Genomic DNA, 19,239 nt, shown 5'->3' on the forward strand with positions numbered 1-19,239 from the left:
GTTCTTGTTATTATTTTTATTAGTAATGTTATATGAATTATTAGTCTTTTCAGATAATTTATTATCTAAAATCTCATTATATGTATATATATTGTTTACATTTTTCGTTTAGTTCGACGTTAGTGCTACCATATCCAAAACGTTTATCTTTGAAACTTTTACGCAGAGCCCAGGGAATATGGCTCAAATTACCTGCGAAAAACGCAACAATCGTTTGTTCAGCCAAAGATAATTTAAACTCGTACCCTAGATTCGAATACTTAGAGCTTTCCCATTGACGGTTTTGTTACCCTTTTCCGGCACGTGACCTCAGAAAAATCGGGCGCCATCGGTTGCGGTATGGCGCAAACCATGGAGCGAATTTTTATGAATCGTGTACGTTAGTAAACGACAGCGTGGGAAATAAAGCGGTGGCAGTGGGCAAATGACCAGTTTAAAAATTGGCCGGATCAGTTTATTAATTAAATCGGAGGGGGGCTAGTGGTCCACTGGACCACTTAATTAATTCAAGGTGTTTTAATTTTTTTAAGTGATTCTGCTTTAATATTTTTCAATTGGTAGGTTCAAATGTTATATTATTAGTCTTTGGATTTGAAGGTCTGTGTAACGGCGGCTGTGGCATGTTTGTACACTCCAATTCGAATTAACTAGGACTGTAATTTAAAAAAAACCCCGAGTAGGGTGTTATCGAGTATACTTGATTAGGGGGGGGGTCTTATTCGAGTAATTATGAAATTAAATTTAAGATTAATATAAACTAGCTTTCAATGCTGAAAAATTTTCCTTTAATTAAATGAACCACAATTTTCAGAACTTTAGTAACCTTATAGTGACTAGTGGGATATAAAAAGACTAGTATACTAGGCTAATAGCCTAATTATAGTAATTAATAGTAAAATAACCATATAATATACTTTTTTTAATTATTAATGTACCGTCTGTCCGTATATTGCTTAGGAAGTTAAGACTCCTAAGCGCTAACGCCGGCCGACATCCGAATTCGTGAAGTGACACTCCAAACCAAAAGAAAAACTTAATATTATTGTTTGAAGAAAAACCGTGCAGGCGCACTAACTTCGTAAGTATTAAAAACCGTGATCCATCCCCAAGGTCATTCAAAGCATTTGTTGTTTGTACGTCTTGTAGGTACCGTTTATTATTTCCACCGCAAAAAAATTGTAAAAACCCGTCTTTGAACTTACAGCAGCTTATTCGAGTAATCAGATACTCGACTATTCAACTTTTTGAGGTCCAGTTCAAGTACTCAATTTCAAAAAATGCCGAGTAATCGATGATGTTCGAGTACTCGCACCATAGAAATAGAAATGAGACTAGAAGCAAGATTAGACTGTGGTGAGATGTACGAGTAAGAAGGCTGGCATGAGAGTGGAATCGCCAGTATTCTTTGTGGGAGCACGCCATCTATTTTAAAGAATTTAAAGTTAAAGGTCAGCGCTGAGCGTTGAGCTTATTGTACGCTTTTTTTAACTTCCGGTTTCTACGTCATGTTGCTCAACGAAGTCAGCGGTCGGAGGAGCAGGTTTTTCCGTTGCTCATCGGTGTCGTGACGTCATTCGACAAAGTTAAAGGAGGGGTAGCAGACGAAGGCTGCGTTCAACAACTATCAACGGAGAAAAACCACTGAGTTATCGTTGAGTTATTTTAATCAACGCTACGTCACAAAAATCTAAAAGTTGTTGTACGATTTATAGTTCGCTGACTTAGCGAACAAAATATCGTCTGCTACCCCTCCTTTAACTTTGTCGAATGACGTCACGACACCGATGAGCAACGGAAAAACCTGCCCCTCCGACCGCTGACTTCGTTGAGCAGCATGACGTAGAAACCGGAAGTTAAAAAAAGCGTACAATAAGCTCAACGCTCAGCGCTGACCTCATCGCTGAGTCCCGCTGAACGTAGCCGATATTTTGTTCATTAAATCAGCGAACTATAAATCGTACAATAACTTTTAGATTTTTGTGACGTAGCGTTGATTAAAAGAACTCAACGATAACTCAGCGGTTTTTCTCCGTTGATAGTTGTTGAACGCAGCCAGTATTCGTTTCACCACTGCACCAGTGCGCGCATGCGTTTTTCGGCTTCCCGGCTAAAAATGAAATATAAAAAATATGGCCGAACGACGTCGAGAATATACGAGCATTCAGGCAAAACGGGTTTAATTTCTAGTCAAATTTAAAGATAATTCATAAATAATACAAAATCTAGTTGCAAATTGAGTTTGTGCAATAAAATAATTAGCGATTTGACCTGTATGTAATTGTAATTTTATTATTTCTGGCTATTTCGTTCTCAATTCATCGATAATTCATTTTAATTTTACTTTCTCTGCTTTTTATATCAAATAATTTATATTACTTAAATTCCTCGAGTTCTATTTTGTCATTTTAACTCATTTTGGGCCCCCAACGCCATCTCGTTACAAAAAAATAACTAAGAATTTGGTAATTGCTGTATTTTTCACTTATAATTATTTTTAATACTATTTAATTTCAGTAGTATTTCCAAAAATATTGTTAAAAATATTAAATTACACTCTTTAAACTAAAATAACTACTAACAATAAACAATCTGAGCAATCACCCGGGTACACGATTCATATTACAAAAATTTATTTTGGTTTCCTTGTTTCTGAGTCCCGGCGGGAAGTGGGTAAACGCTATCGGCAATGCGCGAGAGAGTGATTTCGAATCTAGGGTAGGCCTACGAGTTTAAATTATCTTTGGTTCAGCCCCTGGTATTTATATAGTCGTCTTCTTTTTGTTCTACCATTTCAGATTTTCAAAATATAAATTTTTTTATGTTACAAACATAGATATAAGAAATGTATATAAAGGTCTAGATAAATTTCGGGGCGTCTAAGCCTAACATAAAATACGGAATTGACACCTAGCAGACACCGAGGAAGGCACGTGACCAAGAGCGCGAGCTCTCTTAGCATTTTAGTACTAAGTGCTTGACGTTTCCGCAGGCCGTAGTCTTTAGACACCATCTGTTGGTGACTTTTAGTATAATTTTTAAGCAGGAGACAATAGCTGCGTTCAGAAACGCTCACGGGTGAGTCCGCTGAGTCCCCGCTGACACCGGTATTTTACTGAACGGCTTTTTAATTTCGGGTATTGACGTCACGATAGTCAACGGTGAGACACCGAAGTCACCGAAAGAGATAGTCGGTTTTTCCGATGACTGACGTCATTACTGACGTAAAACTACTATTACTGCTACGCTATTTTAAAAAACACCGATGACTGAATAAAAGCGTTCAGCAACTTACGACGTCATTATGACGAAAAAGCTCATCGGTGGAAAATATAAATCCATCGGGTTTTTTTCCGTTGACTGTTTCTGAACGTACCCCAGGGCTCTCGCGACTATAGCACGAGTTTTCTTACCGATAGATAGCGCCTTATAAGGATAGCCTGCAGAAATTACGCGTTTCTGCTAGCTGTCAACTCCGTATTCACTCCCTTTGAAATAATTTATCTAGACCTTTATATACGTTTCCTATATCTATGGTTACAAATGAAGAAATTAATGAAAAAACCAGTTTTCTGGAAGAAAGGTTTTCAAAAGCAGTTACGATCAAAGGTACTAGGAGATATCATAAATTTGTTCCAATCAGCACATCTAAAATCAAAGCAGCACCCCTTTCCTCGATGAGCGAACTGACAACTTTCAATATTTCGTGTGTTGTACCGCATGACACTCTGTAAATATTACCCGAAACATTTGTAGCATGTGTATACGGGAGAAAAGTATACATTGCTATGTAGTGAAGGAATATTCGAATGAATGTGGCGAGTACTTAAAGGGCAACAAAAGTGGTGTTTCGGGAAAAGCAAAAAACTGTGTAAATTTTTTGGATAGTCTGAAAGAGGTTTAAAAAACCAATTACATAGTTTGGTACAATAGTCTACATTGTTGCATGTTACTCCTTCTCATCTACAGTTACACATAAAGCTACATTTTTGGTTTTTCGGTCTGCACAGGCAAATATTTCTACCTTTTGTTCCCAAACAATTCGACTTACAATGGCAAAATATCAATAAATCTAATGGAGATTAGGATTTATCCATTTTAATTTGTGTATGACTAGAATAAAAGACGATAAAAACACAGCGCGATTTATAAATATTCGTACTACGTTTGGGTGGGGTGCATTTTGCCGACTCCTCATTTGACAGACTTTTCATTTGCCCGACTGCTCATATGTCCGAATGCCCATTTGGCCGACAGCTCATTTGGTCGACTTTTCGGTCGGCCAAATGAGCAGACCATATGGCCGACTACTCATTAAGCCAACTACTCATTTGGCCGACTACTCTTTTAGCCGAAATTCTGGTCGGCCAAATGAGCAGCCCATTTGACCGACTGCTCATTTGTCCGACTACTCATTTGACCGACTGCTCATTTGACCGACTGCTCGTTTGACCGACTGCTCGTTTGGTCGACTGCTCGTTTGGCCGACTACTCATTTGACCGACTGCTCATTTGACCGACTGCTCATTTAACCGACTGCTCATTTGAACGACTGCTCTTTTGAACGACTGTTAATTTCACCGACTCTTATACTATAGCCTGTCCTTCTCTATGTCTTTAGTGTTAGGTTGACTTATAGAACGGGCAATGTATTCTAAGCATTGGCGCCTGATGGACCGGTGCCCCCCCAGCCCCGTTCTTTATAACCAAGCTGGGCCTTCTAAAACGCGACCTAGAGGACAGTACCTAGCCAAAAGCACCTAGTATCGTCCAAATGCCAAATGAGCAGTCGGCCAAATTAGAAGTCGGCGAAATGAGCAGCAGGCGAAATGAGTAGTCGGCCAATCGAGTAGTCGACCAAACAAGCAGTCGGCCAAACGAGCAGTCGGTCAAATGAGTAGTCGGGAAAATGAGCAGTTGGTCAAATGCACTGTCCATTGGACAGTCAGCGTAACGTGAATTTTGTGGTCGGCCAAACGAAACTCTCCCCTACGTTTTACGGGAAATCACGTGATAGGCCTCTTTTCGCCCTAAATTAATGTGTAGTTATTTCCATAAAAAGTAGTTCTCCCCCTAAACAATTTTCCCCCAAACACCACTTTTGTTGCCCTTATGTATCCACCATTTAGTTCTTCGAATATTTTTGGCCAGTTATTAAGGACGAATGTTGGGTATTACCAGAAAATGTATTGTGTAGAGTTGACGATCATATTGTGTCACCAATAAATAGCTCAAAATATTTGTTGCAAAATAGCGACAACGTGAAAGTTGAACTAGCTATTGGAAAACGTGAGTTCCATTAAATTTATTTTAAATTCTCTCGTAAATTCTTATTTTCTGGTGTGAAATTCATAATTAAATATCTCGAGATCTAGAAACATTACTTTGGGATTTTAACATTTTTAGGTAAATAACGGGCAGGGAATTCGAAAATGACCATTATTTTTAAATTAAAAGTTCTGTTAAAGCCAAAGGTCAAAGGTCAAAATGTTTGACCTTTAATTCTGACCATTAAAAATTGTCAAATATTTTTTCGGTTTAATGATGGAAAACGAACGTTTCAATAGCTTGAAAATGACGTAGGAAATTTGAAAATCGGTTGAAAACTCGTCATTTTATATCTCACTCAACGTTAAGGGTCAAGGTCATTTTGAAAGATTTCGACCTGGCTTATCTCCGAAACCGCTGATCCGATTTAAATAATAACCGAGAATTCATTTTTAACGGTATTTAAAACCCCCTATACAAAATTTTAACCAAATCGGTTGAGGTAGGGTTGACATACTGTGACCATTTGTCATGGAATTACTCCATCCCAAGTAACCCTCTACCAGAAAATAACATCGCTTTTTGGTGCGCCGAGTTGGTAATGGAAACCGTATTTTCACCCATCTGGCTCACGGGCTAATGAAAGTAGCGGACCAGGAAAAAATGGGTTTTAAAAGTGGTTCACCGGCAGCCAATATTTTTATAGTATGTTTGCTTTATTTCTGTAAGACATATCAAGTTACTACTTATTTGAGGTTTACCCAGCTAGTAAGGACAGCCAAAATTTCTCTTTACCCGTCAGAATTAAAATAGGAGATTATTATCACTTTTATTCTTGACTTTGGCCGTTCACAATTTTTTCACGACTTCAGTCTTTTACTAGTTTAAAATATTTTCATTGATAATATTCTGAATCAGAGCTTGTATAAGGTGCAGTGGACTTTTGATTTTCTACAAGCATGTTGTGATTTTTTTAAATCAAATGGGATTGATGAATGATGAATTTTGCCATATTTGCCATTATTTATGAATATTTAGGCAAAATTGACTATGTTTCGATTAATTTTAGTAGTCAGAGCATTTATTTTAGTAGCCAAATGCCGTGACTATAGTGCCTTATGTCCAACCCTGGTCTAATACTATAACAAAGGTTTGCCCGCTTTTTTATATACAGGATGTTTCAAAATGTTATGCAAAAATTTTAAAGAGCTGTAGGGGGTAAGTTGATAGGTATGACTGTTTTCCCCCCATTTTACTACGATGAATTAAAAGAGCGCCAGAGAGCTTCAAAGTGTGGCCTACTAGCCCCTGGAAGTAGGCTGCAACAAGCGCAAAACCAAGCATTGGGGAAATGCGAACATTAATGTTTGGATTCATGTGATAGGTAAAAAAGGACTTTGTAAACAAAACGAGGTAATCAGCCTAAAAAAAGTAAACTTAAACAGTATTTAAAGTCGTGATGGACCGCGATTTCTCATCACTTTCAAACTACAACAATAGAGTTCACTTCGGAAGAACTGGCGGATATTCATTTCGTGTATGGACTAGCGGATGGCAATGCTTTGGCTACTCAACGTCTCTACCAGGAAAGGTACCCGAACCGGCTTATCCCCGTCTCACGGACTTTTAACAATGCCTACTTCCAGGGGTTAGTAGGCCACTCATTGAAGCTCTCTGGCGCTCTTTTTAGTTTCACATCGAATATATATTCGAAGTGACACTATTGCTATGGACGGAATGTCGTTAAGTGTTGTTTGTTTGTCGGCGTCGTGGAAAGCGACGACATGGTAGATGGAGCCAAAGAGTATGGAGGAAATAGAGATAAAACAACCGGGAGAGGTCCGCAACGAAACGTTCACCACCGAGGGGGTTAGAAATGGGGAAAACCATCTATAAACCGAGCTTCAAAATAGCGCTGAGTCGACTATCGTCTGATTCTTGACAGTAGCGGCGCTAAGGTTTTTTCACAAGTGGGCTACTTATTTTGTGGCCCTTACAACTTTAGGGACCCCCTTATAAATCCTCTAGGAAGCCAGAAGAGTAATGTTTTATATTGTTGCGGCTCTCGTCGCGTTTACTGACCTTGTATCCGACCTAGAGGGGACACGTGCATTCCCGGGGTATTTCCCTAAATTGCCTTAAGCCCCTTTCTTTTCTTTCTATTGTCCATTCAACTTTATCTCAATTTCCGCTCCCTTCCTCCCGAATCTATGTGTTAATGGTCTACTATCTTCTTAAGTAAACGAATTGATTTTCAAAGATTTTTTTCCAGAAAAACGTTTCTGGGCAATAAAATCAATTTCTAGAGATAAAGAAAATTCATAAATTAAAATATGTGGCCTCTTAATTATAATTATGTGGCCCTTTTAATATAAATATGTGGCCCCTCTCCGAAATGCAGGGGGGCTAAAGCCCACTTCAGCCCACCCTTAGCGCCGCTACTGATTCTTGACCTCTAGCTCAGGGATACAGAAACCGGCGCCCACGCAGCTTGAGTCGTCTCTACACGACCCGTCCGTGAAGTTGATTGTGTGACCATACGCCATGTTATCTAGGTCGTAGAAGAAGCGTTGAATTAGTTCGACATCGGAAGCGTCGCGTTTAGTGAGCGAGAGCCATCCGTAATTCACCTCGACGTCCACGGGGATCCAAGGAGGATGGCAAGAAGCACTGAAAGTGGTCTGCTGCCTGCTAGGATCATGGAGACAATCCATATTTTCAGCTTCGATTTGTCACCAGTACTTAAGTACTTAAGCAATTCAGTGTGGCCACACTTCGGATGATTGAGGTCCGGTAGTATTCCGGTGAGTAGTGAGCCACCTAATTGGTTACGGAGGAGTGAAAGAGGAATAATCGCCGCTTCAGCTTCCATTAAGGAGAGCCGTGTAGATTTGGGAACTCCTAAAATAGCCCGGAGTGCTGCGTTTTGCACTTTATCGAGCTGGCCAAGATGGGTAGCCACCACGGAATTGTAGACATTGCTAGAGTAGTCCAACTTTGAACATATAAAATGTTTGTACAACACCTAGAGCGAGTATACGCTCCCCAAACCGCTGAAGACACGTCTCGAAGCAGATTTATCTTTTCGTCGACTTCAAGTAGAGGTAATCAATGTGTTCCTTCCAAGAGAGCTTTTAGACGACAACAACCCCGATATAAGTGTAAGAGTCCACCCTTTCCAGAGGAGATGCCGTTACGGTCGTTCACCAGCCAACGAAAAGCACAGGCTAAAGGTACGATTCTAAACGGCGCGCACCAAAATATTATAAAAATTGTCCAAATTATTTCTCCGTTTTCTATGGGGTCAACCAAGACACCCAGGTCCCGTTCCTAAAGAGTGGTTTTAATAGGAGCGCCATCGATACTGTAAGTAAAATTTCGGATTTTGCATCCAAAAAGAAGAACTGAAACGAGTCTAGGTGGCGGGCACGCTTATTCTAATAGAAGAATTGGGGGTTTCTACTATCGTTCTAGACTAGCACCATGAGCGAGAAAAGAGAGAAGCGAGCGTGATCTAAGTTGCTTGATGAAAGTCAAATTACTAGTAGGTGATGTCTTTTCGCTGGTTCCGGGATTTCGGAATAGGGTAAGAACAGTGCCGTCTTTCCCATTGGGCAAAAAGGGCACTGCCCTAGGGCCCCAAGATTCTAGAGGGCCCCATTTTTCAAATTGTGAAATGTAAAAGAAATTTTAATCAAAAAAATGATTTAACATTGCTCGAAAGTCCTAAACTTCGTATTTAGTCGCGTCTATAGACAGGGTAAATCTAAAACGAATAAAGAATTTTGGTTGTTAGTATTTTTAAAGGGAGTAGAACCCTCCTTGGTTGGTAGGGGCGCCATAGCTTCTCTCTTTTCTCGCTCATGGTGCTAGTCTAGAACGATAGTAGAAACCCCCAATTCTTCTATTAGAATAAGCGTGCCCACCACCTAGACTCGTTTCAGTTCTTCTTTTTGGATGCAAAATCTGAAATTTTACTTACAGTATCGATGGCGCTCCTATTAAATTTATTAACACTGTTTTGTTTGTTACCCTTTAAGTTGTATTTACGGCTAGAAGTCCTTCTTTCTAATTATGGCGGTAATTAAAGATTTGTTTTCCCTACAGCCAAATAAATGTCTATTTATTGTTGCTACAAAGTTGTTGGTCTTTTTTCCTTTTTCAACGAGAAGTTAAGATAGTCTTTCAAGGCCAAACCTCTGGTCCTCGTACCCCTCTTACAAGTTAGTGGAGTCCTTCAAGATTGCGTGCTTGGACCTGTTCTGTTCTCAGTATTCATAAACTCAATGTCTAGCGGATGACTCTAAATAGGCTTCCGCTGTTGCATCACACGAAGATCATGATTGCCTGCAAACTGATCTTGACGCGGTAGCCTGATGGGCAACAGACCACGGCATGGCCTTCAATGTGTCTAAATGTGGTATCAACCATCTTAGCCTCAAAAATTCCAACTTAGCTTTTACCTTGACCGGAATGCCACTTTCACATTTGAATTCCCCAATACGCAACCTTGGTGTCTGGGTCGATCCCTCCTTGACCTTTGGGAACCACACTACCAGAATCGTTAAACGAATCAACTCAATTACGGGCCAAACACGTCGAAATTTCTTCGTTCGCTCGCCACGCCTTATTCGTACTCTATACAATGCCCTAGTATTCCCACATATTAACTTCACCTCTGAGATCTGGAGTCCACTTTCCCTCTGTGACCAAGATAACCTTACGAAGGCCCACAACCGTTATACTAACCTTACCAGAGGTGTTGACAACCTAACCCCTGACGACCGCAACAACCACCTCAAGCTTGATCCGCCCCTTCTCCGACATGAAATGAACGATCTTGTCCAAGTTTGGAACATTTGGTCAGGCAAATCGGCCATCAGCCCCTCGACCCTATTTAAGTTTGACTCTCTACGCCGTACCCGGGGTTATTGTGCTAAAATAACCAAACCGCGCGTCAAAACGAAACTTCGACAATGCCACTTTTCCTCTCTAACTGGAATTATCTCCCTAGAAAAACTTGTAAAAATCCCTGAAGAAGGAGGAACAGTTCCTCCGAAACGTTTGATTTTTAAATAAATATATTGTGAATTTTAAAACCGTTTTAAGTCTCTTTTCATTTAGTTTTTCACAATGTGCTTCTCTTCACTTCACTTCCCTAGAAAAACATTTGAGTGTATTACGCGCCAGACGTTTCGACAACACGCTCGGCAACATCTTGGTTTTTGCCCTCCTCTGATGTATCGTATCAATTTTTCCTGCATTTTATTACCATTTTTCAACATTTTTATTATTCAATGTTTTTCTATCCTGTATGACTGCCTACAAGTTATTTAGCTTAACAGTCCTTCCTTGTAAATAAATAATATAAATTATACCCATGCGCCGAGCTCACGAAGCGGGCGAGCTGTCGCCTGGGTATATATCAGGTAACAAGACTTTTAACATTAAACTAGATGCCTTCACGCTACGGGAAAGTTAAGGGAAAAAGTAGACATTTTGGGTGCTGAGATGCCGTTTCGATTTTTTTCCATGGTAATTTTTCGACGCGTGTACAAGTGAAACGGCTTGTTTTATAATGATAAAATTTTTATAGGAACTGCGTTTATAGTTTTATTGAATTTCCTAGCCATATAATTTCTATTAAATTTAAATAGAAGGATAAGAAAATAATTTTCTAAGAATATGGCTGGTATTCATTATAAATAGGTCACACGACTCACACCATGTGGCGATAGCGTCTAGGGTCGGAAAATTTAATGTTGTTGCGTCATCCTCTTTTACTGTGACTTTGTTTTATCATAAATATATATATATATATATAGCTAACGGCCTCATTTAACATTAGACTCACTTATTTACCTAGTAGAAGGTCTAACAGTTAACATATTTTGGGAGTGGGATGCTTGGTTTTGTTCTTGTTGCAGCCTACTTCCAGGGGCTATTAGAATACTATTAGGCCACACTTTGAAGCCCTCTGCGCTCTTTTAACTCAAAATGGGAAAAAACAGGCATACTTCTCAACTCATCCCCTACAACTCCTTAAAATTTTGCTTAATCTTTTGAAACACCCTGTATAGGTAACCGTTGTGGTCAAGAATTGACAGGTATTAGAGAAGATAGTACCAATTGATAACGCCCTAACTGCAAGGGCGTATTTAAGGGGGGGGGGGTTTGGGGGTGAACCCCCCCGAAATGCTGATGACTGGGGGGGGGGGGGTGCCTAATAAAAATCAGTGAAACTTCCGTCAGCACCCCCCCCCTTGAAATTTTCCCTCAAAACCCCCCCTGAAATAAAATCCTGGATACGCCCTTGCCTAACTGGCATCGTACCTAATGACATCTTACTAAGTGGCATCGTACCAGGGACATGGCCCTAAGTAGAATCGTACCTAGTGCCATCACCCTAAATGGAATAGTACGTAGTGACATCGCCCTAACGTCATAAGTAGAATCGTACCTAGTGGCATCGCCCTAAGTAGAATCGTACCAAGTGGCTTCACCATAAATGGCATAGTATCTAGTGACATCGCACTAAGTGGAATCGTACCTAGTGGCATCGCTCTAAGTGGCATAGTACCTAATCTGGTACTGAAATCTGGTGTGTATTGAGAGGGGAGTTTTGCTTTTGATACTCTTTGGTCCATGGTCTATCCTTACTTCGTGATGCTGTAGTTGTCACAACTTGTCAATGTAAAGTATTACGTCATAGTTGTACTTATCACATGTTCGATTGCCAACCAATGGAAGTGCGAATATGATTTTTGTATTCCAAAATTTGGAATTCGGGAAGCAGCATCAACGTAACGATCCTAAAATAGTATAATAAATTTGAGTTTTTCTTTTATTTTCTATTTGAAATTTTCGAAAATAAGAGATTACAATAGTGTAGGTAATAAATATACGCTTTTTGTTTCATTTGTAAGGTATGGCTGGATTACCTCGAAGAATAATTAAGGTTTGTTTTATTTTACCTTAAGCCTTGGTTAGCCGGTTTCTAAAGGAAACTTAACAATTGCCAAATCGCTATGAATGCCCTATTAACCAATGTTTTCATAATTTTCTCCTTTTCTTTTACGATTTGCTCTATATACAAAATCTTTACTTGTCAGGAAACACAGCGATTAATGGCTGAGCCTGTCCCAGGAATTAGTGCAATTCCAGACGAAAGCAATGCAAGATATTTCCATGTTGTTGTAGCAGGACCGGAAGGGGTATGACATTTATCCTTCTAGCACAATTTTTTTTTACTTAAAGCATAATTATTGGGAGTTTTTTGTATTTAAGTCTCCATTTGAAGGCGGAGTTTTTAAATTGGAGCTTTTCTTACCTGAAGAATATCCTATGTCAGCGCCAAAAGTTCGATTTATGACAAAAATATACCATCCAAACATAGATAAATTGGGTCGTATATGCCTAGATATTCTAAAAGGTTAGTAATAAAAGTTTTAGTTATGAAAGACTTTTTGTGTTTGGTAAAGTTTTCTGCTCTAATTATTATATATTACTCAGACAAATGGAGTCCTGCTCTTCAAATTCGAACTGTTTTGCTTTCCATCCAAGCTCTATTAAGTGCACCAAATCCGGATGACCCTCTGGCCAATGATGTTGCTGAACAGTGGAAAGTTAATGAAGGGGATGCTATTAAAACAGGTATTTTGTCTTAATTTGAATTTTTAGTTTAGTAGTTAGAGAAATGAAGCCTTTAATTTTCATAATTTTTCCCTATGCATTTCATGAAATCCATGCATCATGAAGTGTTTACATGCATGGTGACAGTTTGAAAAAAGCACAAAATACAGAAATATTTAGAAAGCAGAATACATTCTTAAGTATAGAATAATAGAAAATAAGTGCCAATGTAATTAAGTCTCGGGGCTATTTTCCTTAGATAAGGTAAATGCTCTCCCGCTAAAAACATACTACATACATTAGTAAAATTTATTGTTAAGCATACAGAAAGTTTTTATAATTTACCTACTAGAAGAATTATAACCTTAATATCCTTTTAATTTATTTCGTGTAGCACGAGAATGGACACGACTTTACGCTATGAATGCTTAGGAATCAATTCAACAGGGATTTTTTTCTCTCTTCGGGATATAAATAAGAGAATAAAAAAAAAAGGAGGCGTGATTATTATAGTTTTTGAAAGTGGGTGTTAAAATATCTTTTGGCTATGAACATTTTGCCCAGCTAAATATTAATTTATTGTCCAAGACTTTACCTGAAAAGTTAAAACAAACCTTTTAAGGAGATAAAATTTTGGGTAAATTTTCATCAATTATAAAAAATATATATGTATAAGACACGCCAGTGTTCATTTGTATGCCAAAAAGATAACACCGCTTTAACAAATGTTTTTTTTTAATTCGCACCTTATATTCCATGAGGACTGTGTTTCCACTACACATGGATGTAAATAAGAAAAAAATACCTGCAATATAAAAACAAAAAAGAGAAATAATTTGTCCAAGCTTTATTTGTAATTCATTTCCTTTGTTCTTAAAACTTGTCTACTTTAAAAATCTTGTTTTATCAATCCGTGAAAATATCCTCATACTAGTTTATTTCTCTTTTGTAGGTGGAATAAATTTTTATTGTTTTGAGTAAATTCATGCTATATAGACCTTTAAAATTTTGGGGGTAGTTATCAAAAATACAACAGCGAAAAAACCACCTAAAATTACTTCTGAGAGTCACAAACATTTTTTCTGTGATAAAACAAATTAGCGATTAAAATGAAACTGCAGAAAAGGACTTAAGTTTATAAAGAAGTAGCTTGTTGCTTTGACTTTTAAAATTTCATGATTTGTTAAAGTTAGCTAATTTTTCATTGTGCTTTACTCCTTTTCCATATTAGATTAAATCCCCTAAAATATTAAAATTCTTAATTTAAAGTTAAAAGTAAAAATGCTCAATTACATAAACTTCTATTAGCAACAAAAAGGTTCTCCATTAAATACTTGAAAGAATGTATGATTAATTTGACCTTTATTATTATTGAGAACTTATTTACATTTTATTTTCGTTAATTCCAGAAAAGATAAATTAGTTTTCTTAATTTTACACAAGTTTCATTTCATTTATATATTCTAAACATTGAAATAACAGCGAAACTGTATTTTCCATGTACAATGCTAACCCATGCAATATTTTTCTTTACACGAGAAAACCTTTTTAAAATAAGATATATAGGTACTCTGTTTCTTTAAACGGGTAAAAAATTCCATAAAGTCGTAAATATAATAAATTGTGTCACGTTTTTGGAATTGATATGTCTAAGTGAGTAGGTTTATTTTCACTTGAATTAGATGGTATTGTTGGAGGTTTCACAGGTATTGTAGGAGGCAGAGGAATAGCTGGAATCATAATCGTCGTGTGCTTTGATTTATCATCTGGGCTTTTGCCTTCATCAACCATAGAGGGCCATGTTGACTGTTGCTCTGCTTTGCTCAATCTTTCGGTTAAAGCTCTTAGAGCTATTTGCCTATGAAAGTGAAAGGATTTAATTTATTTGGAAAAAAGGGCAGCTATAACATGTACCTTCTTCTTTCTGCATCTTGGGGCTCTGTGCCAGGTAGATTAACTGTTATGGAAGAAGCACTGGCAGCCATATTATAAAGTCTCACAGGCTTGGAACACAATTTCATCCGAACAAAGAAATCAAATACTGTGTTTCCCAAAATCAAAAATGGAGGTTGCAATACATTGGGAAAGAAGCTAGAAAAAATTTGTTTTGTGTAGGAACTTGTTAATGAATAAGATAAAATTATTTAGGATACCTAGCGAAAGTAAAGCTCTCTGCCATATCTCCTTTTGTACCGTTACTGTGGTGTTGGTAAAATCTTAGATACACCCAAGATGTTAACAGCCCAGATGTGAACATGACTGGGTATGTTCCTCTGACCAGCCCAACTGCCCAAAGAATAATGCTCAAAATGAGCACGCTTAAGGGGACATTTCTGTTTCTCAATTTTCCAACAGAAAAATTAAGCAACATGTGATCTGGCATTATCTGCTTAACAGCTACTGCGACTCCTGCGCAATAGCCTCCTAATCCATGGATAGAGACAGAGAAAAGATAATGAGGGTCCGATGTTACGGTGTACACAATGATGTAGTACATCACTGAGAGAAAAGCAACGCTAGTGTTGACTATAGCGAAAAATGTTAGCATTTCCATTGGCCCCCATAGGGGCTCTATGAGTTTTCCACAAAACAACACTGTGATTATATCAATGAACACCATCCATATCTTGTTTTCAATGAAACAGTGAGAGAAAGCAGTCCACACCCAGAAGTTAGGGGGTATTATAAAGCCCGGCGTACAACTTATTGCGCGAAAAGCGGACTCACTATATGATAAAAAATAAAATACAATAACCATAAAGCAAATAAATTTTACGACAAAACTACTTGTTTTAAAAGCGGCTGAAAATTGTTGTCGAAAGTAAGGTAAATTTCTCTGAATCACAGTGGACGCAGCCATTTTCAACCTAAAAATTTGGCACTTTTTGTTTTCCTACATAGATGTCACTGTTCCGTGACCTTAAAAATGAGTGACCTTTGTATGTTATTAAATTTTGGCGCCAAAACATCGGGATCAAAATCATCAAATGTCAATTTTTTATAACATACATGTCTTTTACAAAACCTAAAACGATAGCTAGTTGGACAAAGCTTCAATTAATTTTTTTTATTTCACCACGAAAATGGATCACAGTATTCTAGCTAAGGACTTACTGAGCATTGTGATTATTAAAACTCTGATCTTACCTAATTTAGATATAAATTTTATTGAAAGATTTTATATTTATTTTTATGTTTTCTAGAGTAAACAAGTGGAAGATAATGTTCAAAATGAAATTATGGAAATAATTCATGGCCTTGAAATTAACATGACAGATGGTGATAGAAATATCCTAAAAAAGTTGGAAAAAGTACAGGAAAATTTGTACTTGGTAAGAATTTAAATCGTGGATTTTTGTTTAAAAGGAAATGTATTTTATTTATTTGCAATAGAGCTGCTCAAAAAGCCATAATATGGCTTATGTTTGAGCATCGGTACAGAATGATGTGAACAGGTACAAAATACAAAATAAAAGCAATGAGAGAACTAATGTGGAGTAATTACATTTGAATACTTAAAAATGAGCAAAAAAAATTTAAATGTGAAATTAAAATGGAATTGCTATTAGAGGCCCCCAAGTGTTAACCACGTGAATAACTGGAAACTTTGTTCCGAAAGGCATTTCTATTAGACGCTGTGACTAGATCCGGAGGTAATTAATTACAGTCAGATAGCTGATATGGTGGGTTGTGAGAACACACGGTTTATTTAAAGGGACTTTCAAGAGACCCTCAAGTCAATTTAAAGTAAGTCATTCGGTCGTTATGAAGCTTTTTCAGATGAGTAGGGGCTGGGAGTTTTGATAGTATATGGAAGTTTCAAAAAGGAATTCTGAGCCTTCTGAATGGCCAGAATATCAGTTTGAATATGACGTTTCCAAATCTGAGAACAGAAATCTATGTGTGGGAGAAGAAGGGAATTATATAGGTTTTGAATTAATTTAAAAATCATAAATATCTTTTACAGCTTCAGGAACAAACTACTGCATACACCTCTGAAGCCGTAAAAGATGACTTGGAAGATAAAGCAAATAATACAAAATTGGCGGAGATCGAAACAATATTTTTCAAAACTGAGCAAGATTTCAAACTGACAGCGCAAGTTGCAGGTTGTTTTATCAGAAAATATTAGTATTTCTGTTGGGAAAATATTCTAATTTTTATCATTACAGAAAGCTCCAGTAACATTGAACTTATAGAAGAATCGTTAATAAACCATCTTATTTTGGAAGATAGAAACAATAAAAAAACGTTTAAAGCCTTAAAAGCTTTTTTGATAAACCTACAGAGTGAAGCTGAAAAGTTAATGTCTAAAAAGATGGTTTATATTTTAAACCTGGATACTAACTGTTTTGTTTTCCAGAATAAATAATGTCATAGAACAAGAGAAAATGGTAATTGAAATTTTACAAGAGCAATTAAATCAAACTCCATTGAGTGAAAACGACACTGGTGATATTTTGAAGCAAAAATACAAAAAATTAAAATTGCTTTTAAATTTTAAACTTCATAAATTGGTAAAACTAGAACATTTTAAACTATTAAATCCTTTTCTAATGAGTGTGTTCTTGAAGGGAGAGTTCTTATCAAAATATTTCCCTCCACCCGAAGAATATGAATTGGTTTCGGTTGTCAAAGATGTATGTAGTACTTGTATTTCTAAATAACAAATCTTTGATTACTAATGTTGGCCTTTATTAATCCATGGTGACCAAAACACCATTTTTTAGGGAAGTACTCAAAGAGGTTTTAAATCAATGACAGAAATTGTGGAACTTCTGTTACTTAACCCTTGGGTAATGGTAGATGAGACATTTTGTAATTCATATTTGAATGCCTTGAAATTAGCTCATATTATTAAATCCAATTACAAAAATAAAAATTTAATTGCATTAGATTTATGACTGCATTAAAATTATGAAAGATTAAAATTTTTATCATTATGATACATCTTGGAATAACAATAAAATGTCAGGATATCCTCCCTGCTTTTATCATGTTTGAAAATTATTCACACTTTAAAGCAAATGTTACCTAATTACCAAGTACAACATTTAAATACTTTAGGGTAATAAAAATTGTAAAAAATGACTACTTAGCAGAGATCATGCCTTAAGGGAACTTGGGGGTTGAAATAAAGGTTTACAAGTTTTTGGTGTATATAGTGTGTTGTCATTATAAATACTAAAATTTTGTTCCATGGTCGAATATCTTAATGTAAAATTTAATAAAAGTTCTGCTACCGCATAGAGGTCAAATAAAATTTCCGAAAATTAACTTTATTTTATTTTATTTGACCTCCATGCAGTAGCAGAACTTTTATTAAATTTCGGACCTATAAATAAATGGTTTGCAATACGAAAAAATGCACTATTAACACTACAGCTGTGACGTTACAAGTTTTCAAAATCTATCTAAAGTTCTAAAGTTTATTGAAACTAGCAAAAGGCAATGCCCATCACGCTAGTATGAAAGAGATACAGAATAAAATGTGTAATAGTGAACACATACAAGAATATATACAGTATATACAATCAACTGAGCAATAATAAAAAATTACTACTGGAGTTCGAGATGTCGCTTCAATTCCCGCAGAAATTTCGAGCGAAGAGGAATGCACTTTAAATGGTCCGGTAGCGGAAGGCAAAAAAGAGTTCTTACGAACCTTTCTGTCTTCACGAAAGGAAGAATAAAGGTATTCCCGCTACGTTATCCCCGAGGGAGTTGCTTCCAGGGCGAGATTGACGCAGACAGTTGGGATAGAGCCCCGCACAACTTGTGAATCACAGAGTTGATCGCGACAAGACGTTTGACATGCCGACGCGACGATATAGTTGGCCAGTTAATGTTTTTAAGGACTCTAGTAAGACTAACTTCCCATGCATAGCCCACTGAGGACGAAAACCGAGCAGCCTTCCGTTGCACCATGTCAAGTTTATGGGAGCCTGCCGCTGTATGTGGGGACCATACAGAAGAACAGTATTCCAAAATCGGTAAGACATAGGTTTTAACCGCGGAAGACTTGGTTGTAAAAGAGCAACCAGAGAGGTGACGACGGAGGAAGCCCAAAGCACGGTGAGCTTGGGACACAATTCGGGAAATGCGGATATCCCAGGAAAGCGTGGCGGAGATAGTGACGCCAAGATATTTGAACTCGGGCACGTGATCGAGATCAACTCCATCAATATTGTATCCATAAAAGACCGGTGTAGTCCCCGAACGATGCAGGCTGAGGACCTTACATTTTTTTGCATTTAGCAAAAGTTTCCACTTGGAGCTCCAGCTGACTATTCGGGTTAGATCAGTTTGGAGAAGTGCATGGTCGTTGGGACATATAATAGT

General features: G+C 37.4%; 3 protein-coding genes across 4 annotated transcripts; 2 read left to right on the forward strand and 1 right to left on the reverse strand.

Moving 5' to 3' along the window:
- The first annotated feature begins 11,966 nt into the window (after positions 1–11,966).
- LOC149941391 (ubiquitin-conjugating enzyme E2 N) lies at positions 11,967–13,732 on the forward strand. 2 transcript variants are annotated; one of them, XM_090177196.1, is made up of 6 exons: positions 11,967–12,085; positions 12,192–12,223; positions 12,378–12,479; positions 12,553–12,697; positions 12,778–12,918; positions 13,292–13,732. In XM_090177196.1, exons 2-6 carry the CDS (start codon positions 12,194–12,196, stop codon positions 13,327–13,329), a joined length of 456 nt encoding a protein of 151 aa, XP_090033322.1. In that variant the 5' UTR covers positions 11,967–12,085; positions 12,192–12,193; the 3' UTR covers positions 13,330–13,732. The 2 variants fall into 2 exon arrangements, with proteins under 2 accessions (XP_090033322.1, XP_090033321.1); XM_090177195.1 differs by lacking the exon at positions 11,967–12,085 and having other exon boundaries at positions 12,092–12,223.
- A 514-nt stretch (positions 13,733–14,246) lies between these two features.
- Positions 14,247–15,802, reverse strand: LOC149941392 (transmembrane protein 115). The gene is made up of 3 exons (XM_090177194.1): positions 15,051–15,802; positions 14,812–14,988; positions 14,247–14,755 (listed from the first exon to the last, which is right to left on the reverse strand). Exons 1-3 carry the CDS (start codon positions 15,755–15,757, stop codon positions 14,524–14,526), a joined length of 1,116 nt encoding a protein of 371 aa, XP_090033320.1. The 5' UTR covers positions 15,758–15,802; the 3' UTR covers positions 14,247–14,523.
- Positions 15,803–15,921: 119 nt separating this feature from the next.
- LOC149941393 (uncharacterized) lies at positions 15,922–17,847 on the forward strand. Its single transcript, XM_090178768.1, has 7 exons — positions 15,922–16,019; positions 16,101–16,229; positions 16,865–17,006; positions 17,070–17,199; positions 17,261–17,414; positions 17,472–17,537; positions 17,628–17,847. Exons 1-7 carry the CDS (start codon positions 15,981–15,983, stop codon positions 17,799–17,801), a joined length of 834 nt encoding a protein of 277 aa, XP_090034894.1. The 5' UTR covers positions 15,922–15,980; the 3' UTR covers positions 17,802–17,847.
- Positions 17,848–19,239: the final 1,392 nt, after the last annotated feature.

The sequence above is a fragment of the Leiobunum rupestre genome, chromosome 6 (genome assembly GCF_980474605.1).
Source record: "Leiobunum rupestre chromosome 6, qqLeiRupe1.1.hap1, whole genome shotgun sequence".
NCBI lineage: Eukaryota > Metazoa > Arthropoda > Arachnida > Opiliones > Sclerosomatidae > Leiobunum > Leiobunum rupestre.